The sequence below is a fragment of the Drosophila arizonae genome, chromosome 2 (assembly GCF_054131065.1).
Source record: "Drosophila arizonae isolate 15081-1271.41 chromosome 2, UAZ_ARI_1.0, whole genome shotgun sequence".
NCBI classification, from domain to species: domain Eukaryota; kingdom Metazoa; phylum Arthropoda; class Insecta; order Diptera; family Drosophilidae; genus Drosophila; species Drosophila arizonae.
In genome coordinates, this window is record NC_142922.1 from 32,598,269 (window position 1) to 32,608,365 (window position 10,097).

The 10,097-nt window shown below is 31.7% G+C and overlaps 3 protein-coding genes across 8 annotated transcripts; 1 reads left to right on the plus strand and 2 right to left on the minus strand.

The window, feature by feature from the left end:
- Nucleotides 1-1,342: 1,342 nt before the first annotated feature.
- LOC108608866 (uncharacterized) lies at nucleotides 1,343-6,402 on the minus strand. 6 transcript variants are annotated; one of them, XM_089462267.1, is made up of 3 exons: nucleotides 6,187-6,402; nucleotides 1,731-1,934; nucleotides 1,343-1,660 (listed from the first exon to the last, which is right to left on the minus strand). In XM_089462267.1, exons 1-2 carry the CDS (start codon nucleotides 6,219-6,221, stop codon nucleotides 1,742-1,744), a joined length of 228 nt encoding a protein of 75 aa, XP_089318393.1. In that variant the 5' UTR covers nucleotides 6,222-6,402; the 3' UTR covers nucleotides 1,343-1,660; nucleotides 1,731-1,741. The 6 variants fall into 6 exon arrangements, with proteins under 6 accessions (XP_089318393.1, XP_089318394.1, XP_017855955.1 ...); XM_089462268.1 differs by having other exon boundaries at nucleotides 1,343-1,621; nucleotides 1,719-1,934; XM_018000466.2 differs by having other exon boundaries at nucleotides 1,343-1,640; nucleotides 1,719-1,934.
- Nucleotides 6,403-8,190: 1,788 nt separating this feature from the next.
- On the plus strand, nucleotides 8,191-9,867 carry LOC108608863 (histone-lysine N-methyltransferase SETMAR). Its single transcript, XM_018000462.2, has 2 exons — nucleotides 8,191-8,952; nucleotides 9,011-9,867. Exons 1-2 carry the CDS (start codon nucleotides 8,283-8,285, stop codon nucleotides 9,157-9,159), a joined length of 819 nt encoding a protein of 272 aa, XP_017855951.1. The 5' UTR covers nucleotides 8,191-8,282; the 3' UTR covers nucleotides 9,160-9,867.
- LOC108608864 (lysophospholipase-like protein 1) lies at nucleotides 9,173-10,048 on the minus strand. The gene has a single exon (XM_018000465.2). It carries the CDS (start codon nucleotides 9,915-9,917, stop codon nucleotides 9,222-9,224), a length of 696 nt encoding a protein of 231 aa, XP_017855954.1. The 5' UTR covers nucleotides 9,918-10,048; the 3' UTR covers nucleotides 9,173-9,221.
- Between the last annotated feature and the right edge of the window lie 49 nt (nucleotides 10,049-10,097).

Consider the following 10,097-nt stretch of genomic DNA (forward strand, 5'->3'; position numbering starts at 1 on the left):
TCTTATCCGATTCAATGACAAGAGGAGTTTTGAAAACTATATAAACTAAGGCTTTATATATTTTTAAAACTGCTAAATCAATTTAGTTTAAAGGTCTTCAATGTCAAGCATTTAATGCCTTTTGCCATAAATTGAGACTCGCTTCAAGAAACCGCCAATTGCTTAATTTTAATCTGCCACTTTGTAAGAGCTAATTATCGAATGCTTTACTCTTTTACTTTGGCTTTTCTGTAAAGATCAACGCTTAAATATTAAAGCCAATTTATAAACAAAAATCTACATTCTTCCAGCCATATATCATTTCAGATTTAAAGCACTTTTATCTGCTTTTATATTGTGAATAATTGAAGTATTATTTAACTGTTATTTGAATTGAAGTGAGATATTTAAAGTTAGTATAACTTAGATTTTGTGTACACCTGAATCCGTCAAGGAGCGTTGACTACGACCTACATATAGCCACTTTTTAAGTACTCTCAAGATATTGTAAATTTGAATTAAAACACATGAATAACTTTAAGTACCATGCGACCAGAATTCCCGGACCACTCACACTTTGCATTTATGTATATGAATAATGTATGCATGTTTCGTGATTACTCTTAAAATATGATCAGGAGTTGTTGGCTTTAGTGTGTCAGTCCCGAAATAATCGCCGAAAATTACTTTCGTAATAACTGCCATATTGACATAATAAATATGATCAAATGACCACAATCAGATCAGATCAGATTCTTGTATATACAGATTTACAAATAAGTTCTAGGAAAACATGCTGTCAGATTATTTTGTACATATTCGTTGTAGGAATAAACATTTATGATAAAAGCACCGATTTACTTAACACTCTATATAAATTATATTTATATTTAAATTTAATACACAATATGTTTGAGTTAAACAAAAATAAAGACCATATATAACTTTTATAACCGATTATTGACTATTTTCATTCAACGTGCCAACTACATACATTATGTGGTTGCTTGCTCTAGAATCTTTAAAAATTAAGTACGTTTATGTCGAATGCGACCCATCGCTTAAAAAATCAATAATTTTGGATATGCCATGTCCTAATGAGCGGATTATGAATAAAGGTAAAATAGATTACGGCGGCTTTCTGAACTATCTATTTATGAGGATTGGACCCAGATTCAAGAGGCGTAAGAATTCCGTGCATACAATAACGAATAATAAAATGGTGAAACCGTAACATTTTAAAATAAACATAGTAAACGCGATTTTCTTCCATATTTTCCAATACGCATCTATTACTAGACATAGATAGTACAATTAAATAACTTAAGAGTTTAAACAGTTTTTGTTAAAATATTACACAAAATTTAATTTTATTTAAGATATTGTAAATGTTTTTATTGTATATAGACGTTAAATGGAATAAATAAATTATTAGAGTTTCTCATATATTTTTATAAATATTTATCAAAGCTTAAAAGTAATGTTCATTTGTTGTCGACGACTTCAAAGCAAAAACTGCATCAATCGACTCGTAATGTTGTGTTTGAACTGCGTTTTTAGGTCATTATGGTGGTCGGTTTGAAGAGGAAACACATTCCGTAAAAGTTTGATTATTAAAGGCCATTTTTAAAATTGCTTGGCACTAGAAGTAAAAGAGTTTTCTGAAACGTAAATATATAATCTATTTATAAATGATGAAAATTCATTATCATAAATAATAGGTGAAATAAAACTATTACCATCATAAATACCTCTTAAATTATTAATTTAGGCCATTTTTAATCTTGTCGTACGTATTTTTAAACCCGTCTTGAAGGTCATTTTTAATCTTGTTGACATCATGGTCATCCTGCTCATGGTAGTAAAAGAAATACACCAGCAATCCAACAATAACAATGACCACAAAGAATGCACTGATTATCGACAGTAGCATACTAAGTGCGCAACTGAAGCAGCTGAAAGTAAGGAGGAGATAAATATCAATCGATCAGCTGGAGAATCTACATATATATAAGAGAGTTGTGTAAAAGTGTCCAAGCACTTATAACTCGAGATCTGCTGGACCAATTTTCATGGTTTTTGATTTGTTGGATTTGTCTCCGCCACGAGTAGGTCAGTAGATCTTTAAAATACTGAACAAATTTGACAAATACTTGAAAAACGCGGTTTTTTCCCTAAAGATTCAAATTTCCATTTATACTCAGTAGCCTTGACAACAGTGACAGTTTCGGTCCTGTATAGAAGTAAATAAACAAATGTAGTCAGTCAGTCTACGGCACAGCCTCTAGCAGACCTGACTATTCAACAAAAAAAAAAAAAAAAAAAAAAAAAAAAAAAAAAAAAGACTATCCAAAAAAATCAACAAAAAATTCAAAAAAAATCAAAAGATTAAAACCTGACTGTTCAAAAAATAAATAAAAAATTTAAAATTCGAAATTCAAAAAAAAAAAAAGTTAATTATTAAAAAGTGTATTTTTGGCTTTTTATATTTTTGGACTTTTAAACTTTATAAATATTTCAAATCAAAAATCTGCAAAAATTTAAAACAAAAAATCAAAAGATTAAAACCTGACTTATCAAAAATAAAAAATTCAAAATTCGAAATTAAAAAAAAAAAAAGTTAATTATTAAAAAGTGTATTTTTGGTTCTTTATATTTTTGGACTTTTAAACTTTATAAATATTTCAAATCAAAAATCTGCAAAAATTAAAAAAAAAAAATCAAAAGATTAAAACCTGACTAATCAAAAATAAATAAAAAATTAAAAATTCGAAATTCAAAAAAAAAAGTTTTTAATTAAAAAGTGTATTTTTGGCTTACAAAAGCTAAATATCTCGAAAGTTCAGGTATTTGTTTGTCTCAAACATAAATTTGTGTAATTTATTTATATTTATATTTCTCGATTGTTTTATATGGTTTTGTGCGAGGGCAGTATTACTATTAATAAAAATGCCGCGTCCTAGAAGATCTAATATTTCCCGGCGGACCCATAATGCAATTAGGCAACGGAATATCGCGAGTCAATTATCTGACGAAGGGCGACAAATCGCCCGAGAAAGGCGCCGCGTTAGTACCCAGCAAAGGGGCTTAATTCGTGCTTCTCAAAGAGAGGCAGCCCGTGAAATGGCAATAAAAAATGGTTCAAGGATTGATTTGAATCGAGAAGCGTTTCGATATGATTGCACCATTGACTATAGCTTGAATCGTTTAGTTTGCATTGGTCCAATGGACGTTGTTTGCCAGCATTGTGGCGCATTGAAGTTTGCTGGTGAAACACCCGGTTTGTGCTGCCTTAGTGGTAAAGTGACATTGCCATTAGTGGTCCCGCCACCAGAGCCATTGCGTTCCCTGCTTTATGGCGAAACACTAGAATCACGACATTTTCTAGCGAACACTCAAAAATACAAAATACCTAGAAATAATATAGAGGGCAATGCAACGTTTGCCGGGCCAGCTAGTATATTATATATTTGATTACCGTGTAAATGTTAAAATTATGTAATCATCATTATGTATATCAATATATATACAATAACTCTCATATTTACATATACATATGTATGAGTGAATCCATTCATAACCTGCTTAGTCGAGTTCTAAATTAAGTCATCCTTGCCCTAAGCTATCTAAGAGCTAGACTAATTAATATTGTAAGCATTTATATAATATAAATTTATTTATATACATATATAAATATGAATATACATATCCATATAGTAATACAATGTTACACATATAGCAATCGGATTGATGATTAATGTCAAACGCTTTACAATGTCTGTTCTTCAATATCATATTATATAAAGTTTACTGATTTTTTATCTCACCCGGTCCCTCAATAGCGTTGATATTATATTAAGTGAATATTAATAACTTAATTTCAAAAGAACTTAACATAATAGTTAGCCGTAAAAAAAGTATGCTAAATCAACAAATTTGTATTAGATCAGGTTCGTTACACATAGGTTCAATCAATTTTATTTTATTTTTTTTTTTTCAACCGCAGTGGAAACTTCTTACATGACGTCCCATTATACTTAGTTATGCATCTGGGGCAAAGCAGCAGTGTACAAAAATGTATATATGTTCACCAAGAATACAAAAACCATGAAAGTGATGCTCAATTTTAGTCGTTTATAATGAATATATAATATAATAATATTTTATATATTTTTATATAGCATTTTTTTTTTAATTAATCGGTTTTTTTTTGTTTGTTTTTTTTTTTTTTTTTTATATCACTTTGCAAGATTTAGTTAGATTTAAATTGTATATACAATTTTTATATATTAGGGAAAATAAATTAAATTTTACCCATTTATAATTGCTATGGAGAGTAACGAATTAATTAACAATTATTCCCCCTGTTTTTTAATTATTACTATAATTTTACAAAGACAAATTTTAAGTTTAATTTTTTGATTATAAAGTAACAGGGCATGCCATGATGACTTTTGATCCTGATAAGCAATTTACATATCTATCTACTTTATGAGGTCGTAGGCGGGGGCTTCTATAAATTACGCACTCTGTGGCAAACAAAATAAAATAAATAAAGAATGTGGGTGATATAAAACTAGAAATGATATACAGTAAATTCTACCCTTGGGCACGCGAGCTTGTTGTTTCCTGGGCGCTTATGCATAAAAATGTCAAATTGGTGCCCAGCTGTCGGCCAACTGAATATTATCCTGGGTGTGTGCTACCACGAAGGATAGCAGCACAAATAGTAAAACATCATTATGCTGTCTCGCCTGAGTGGAGCCGAGACGAGCTGGAGCCAAGCGAATACGCAATACGCATTTGTAATAGAGATACCAAAGCATACTGTATGTATACATACAAATATAACTGTGAGAAACGAGGGTGACAGTACTCTGGCAATTAGTATATATAATATATGTATGTATGTATTCATAGTTAGCCCATATTTACTCTCCTGCAATAATGTTGCATTGTCATGAAACCGGATTAGCAATTTCTGTGCGATGAATAATTTTCTATTTTAATTATATAAATAACCACAGTGTTCCAAATTTCCATTTGAATTTAGCGTGGTATGAATATTACAACATTGGCCGATCATCAAAAGTTTAGTAGGCTAATAAGCTAATAACATTAGCATTTATACTCATTTATAACATGTCAGATTTACTTTGATAAAAACAATCAACTAATTTATTCAACACAACTATATATATTTTTTTTGATAATATTTATCATAATTACAAGTAGTTAACCTATGAAGTTTCTACATATAATTCATATTCAAATATAGAACAAGCAAGATAATATGGAAAGAAAAACAACTGTAATGAATAATACTATTACGAATTTAATTATTAAGAAAATTATACATGATAGAAATACATTGCAATCGCAACCGTTCAAGAATACATGCATGTTCCAATTTTAACACCGATAGTTGTATAATTTTTGAAGATTTAGCCCTACTCTTTGAATTGTTGATCGTTCTCTGTATACTTACAAACTGTAATTGTTCCCATCACTGACTGGTATTATAGCAATAATGCTTCCAATAACGCCGGTCCATTCGAATATATACATACATACAATTCTGATATATTATATATTTCAGCTTGTAACATTACATTACATTACATTACTCTTAAGAAATGTAGGCTACTAATATTCATACGATACTTGTCTATGTATAGGTTTCTGTGAACATTTAATACCCCTGTCTCGCCATCTCACTGGTATTTTTCTGTTTATGTATCCGAATAAAGAACTGGATATAAAAACATATCTGTTTACTTTTCTTATCTAAATTATAAATCTCTTCTTATACGCGTATGTATATTCAGATGTATAAGATAGTCAGGAAAGAGATTGTTTAATCCAATTAAACAAAATACTTAAATCATTAATAATGAATAAAACGCAATACACACTCTACGATCATAGGTTTTAATTCATTTTACAAATATTAAAGTATATGTTTGTTACTGTGCATGTATGATGTATTTATTTACTGCATTATAAGTACATACATATGTATGTATGTTTATGTATATTATGCATGTGCAGAGATTCGTCTGTGTATGCTCTCTAGAATAATGCGTTACATACAAATATCCAAGTACGCAGACGTTTTGTATTCATGGATGCACGTACATACGTATTGTATGTACATACATACTAAACAGACTAATTTGCAAAACATTTGTATTAAATTAAACTTACCAGCATGCAACGTTTCCGGCTAAGCATTTGCACATCTTTAGTTATTTATTTAATCTTAATTGAAGTTAAGTAAATTAGCAGCTGCGTTTTTCGGAAGAACTCAGCGAACGTACAAACGTAAAGCGTGTATGTATATTCCAACTTCGTGCACTCTCGCAACAAAACACAACGCACCACGCCTGAGGATGTGGAGACACTGACACCGAAAACTGTCTGGTAGCTACTCGGCGTTTTGTGAGAGAGATGGCGGTATGTATGCATACTCACCTGAATACATACATATATACATATATTCGCATATGTACTACGGTTTAGTGATCGGAGGCATGGCATAATAATAGAAGGTTGACTCGTGCGACTTTACTTTTAAGATACGCTCAAATAATTGTTTTGTTTTTGTATATTAATTGTACAAATTTATGCACAGCAAGTATATTTATATGGTACATATCAAAATAAATTTATATATGTATAATTGTCCTATCTGTTTGTTAATTTTATACACATGCAGATCAATTTTTTTCTATATATGTATGAAGAAAAATATATAAGTTATAATTTAATACCAAGCATATACATACATAAGTAGATCAGTAAATTTAAGAGAATAGACAAAAGTACCACGTTCACAAAAGTACCACGTAATTAGGGTACAATGTACCCAATGATGTGGATTGTGTTTCGGTACATAAACAGTATTGCGTTTGTTACCAGTGTGAGTGCTGCCAGACTGATTCAAATGAAACAAAGAACGCCAACTAGAAATAAAGGACAAAGCACAAGTGGGTTTGAAACTTGAAGTACCAACTGTGGTAAGTTAATTTATTTACCATCTCGGACACCACCACCCCGATTTCGACAAATGGTAAAAACTCAATTTTTTTTCTATTTCAAATACATGTTTATTCAAATTGATATTTATTACCGATATGGTCAAATGTCTGAAAATTGAGTATTTATTTCAATTTTTTTTAAATAGATTGACACATGAAAAAAGTGTTGAAATTTTTCCTTAAAAATAGTTTACACAGTTCAATAATAAAAATTGTGATTAGAATAATATACTAAATGCTGGACGTGTGTGTTTTATTGCAAATCAATTAACTCCAAAATTCTGTTGTATAGTGTAATTTGTATAGACGAAGGAGTCTAACAAATCGGGTACTATGTGTATTTGTATATGTGTATATACATACCACACACACACCCATATTTCTGTATATGTAAGGTATAAGTGCTGCGCCTGCGAATGCTATGAAAATGGTGGGAATCGTTGAGCGATGGAACGGCTATAGGAAGTTTATGCTTTGAGCCTTATTTGTGTGTACTTGCATACAACTACAGCTTTATGCGTGCCTGGTAGATGTTGAGCAAATCGATGGCCACAAATAAGTTTTTTATTATCGATTTAATTGGTTACAAATTTGTGTTCATTGATGACAGATGAATCATAACAAAATTAACGGTGTTTAAAACCTTGAAACACTCCATTTTATGTATAAGTATAATTTTCGTCCTTTATGGCTATTATTACTTAATAATTTAAGTAACCTTTCTTTCTCAACTTAAACTTTATAGCCAATCAAAATTGAGTCCAGGTATGTGCATTTGTCTATTTGTCATAAATAACAGAAATATCTTTTTATATCTAAGCATTTCTCGCAGAATAACTCCTTTTCTGGTACTACTTATAGAACAGACTTTCTTGATTAAAGATGTAACTTTAAATGAAGTACAGGACATTTATTCGACTTTTTGAGTAAACGTTTTTTTGTTTTCCTTTTTCCAATAAATATTTCAGCTAAAATGATTTTCGAATTTATAAATATTAAATTGTTCCCGTTCCTTAATCTTAATAAAAAATTTTATCTAGTATATAATTAAAAATCGGTCTTCAATTATATCAAACTCAAAACATAATGTGAAGGAAAAAAAAATAATGAATTCCAAATTGATTTGTGTAACCGCTTATAGACATCTTGCTTGCAGCTATGATTAAAACTAATTCGTTTATATATCGATATATCGATGTATCGACGCATGCAACTTTGTATTTGATGTATTGAAAATAGAGGAAATCAAGCCAAAAGCAGCAGATGAAATCGATGCCAACATTAATTGAAATTGAAGATAATTACGATCATATGGAAAATGTGGAGTATATTTTAGAAAATGTCCTCATGCCTGACGATGGGAGTCTAGAGTTCAGACACCTACAGGATGACTACAATTCGCAACTGACATTATCATGTAAATGCTCAAACAACAATTGCTGCAATAACATTGATTTTTGTCACAAGGGCGGACTAAAATACATGCGTGTGAAGGGCGAATTGGTGGTCATTCCAAATGAAAGTCAACAATTTCGATCTATCCTTGAATGCAACGAACTCTGCGAATGCCAAATTAGCAAATGTCTGAATCGTCGAGTGCAGTACGGCCCACGCCAAAAACTAGAGGTTTTTGAATCGCCATTATACAAATCGAAGGGCTTACGTACTACCGCATATATCCCTAGTGGGGCTTTCATCTGTGAATATGCAGGGGAGCTTTTGACTCTATCTGAAGCTCAAAAGCGCATACAAATTATTGATGAAAATAGTCAAATGAATTACATTTTATGCCTTTATGAGCATTCTAAGACACGGTTAATTACGATTGTAGATCCCTCTAAACGCGGAAATATAGGTCGCTATCTGAACCATAGCTGTCAACCTAATTGCAAGATTTTACCTGTCCGAACCAACTGCCCCATACCAAAAATTGGTGAGAGATTAGTCTGCCCGCTAATTAAATTTTTAATATTTGCTTGAATCTGTTTTAGGGATCTTTGCTAAACGTGATATATTGGCCAATGAAGAATTATGTTTTCACTATGCTGGGGGAGACAGTTATAATGGAATGCTCAATGGAAAACCTTGTCTATGCGGTTCCACCTATTGCAACGGATTCATTCCAAATACACAAATTTAGAATTAAAATCAACTTATACCAATTCATAACATTTATTCCAGATAAATGGGAACTACATTTCATCAAAGTTTATTGGCGATTTCAGTACTTAAGGGCGGAAGCTTTTTAGCTATCCATTCCTGTAGGTCGAGAAGGGAGCTTCTTTTCAGTTCATGCAGTGTGTTCTTTAGAGGTGTAAATGTGCCAGTTACACCCAATTTTTGTAGGGACTCAAATGTCTCAAGCCCCCATTCCAGAGGAACCAATGTATCGCGCTCACCGTGGTACATACGAAGTTCCGGCAGTGTACTTTGTGTTGGTTTTTGGCTTTCCAGAGATTCGTAGACTATCGACTTGCGATTAAGGAAAGATGAGTGCGCAAATACTCCTGCCAGACCAGTATTAAGATGGTAACCGGCGTGTAAAGCTAAGGCCCCGCCCATTGAAAACCCACCTACAATTATGCGATTCAGAGGTATGCCAAGGTCTACTTCATCCTGGATTAACTTATTCACAATCTCATAGCTCTGGGCCATGCTCTTTCGGCTTTCTTGAGCTGCGATATTCACTGATCGTCGATCGAACCAAACTGTGGAAAGCTGCCCATTTAACGGAGTATACTTTTGCGTTGGAGCTGTTGGGTATATCAATTTGATGTGCGAAAGGTCAAAATCTCGGCCAAGTAAGAAGCGGACCCATTCTATTAGATTCGGTCCGGTATCACCGGAGCCGTGGAAGAATATCACAGATGCGCTGTGTTTTCGTATAGATGCCGCCATAATCAACTTGTAAATGCAAATATCTTAATATGCTATGCGCTGAAAAGTATTATGCACATTAATAAAATCACAAGGAAAAATAAGGTATGGCTATTTCTATAAAATACGAATTTGCTTATAATTTGTATTAATAAAATACTGAAAAAGCAGAGCCTTTAATCTTGAGCCATTTTATCATTA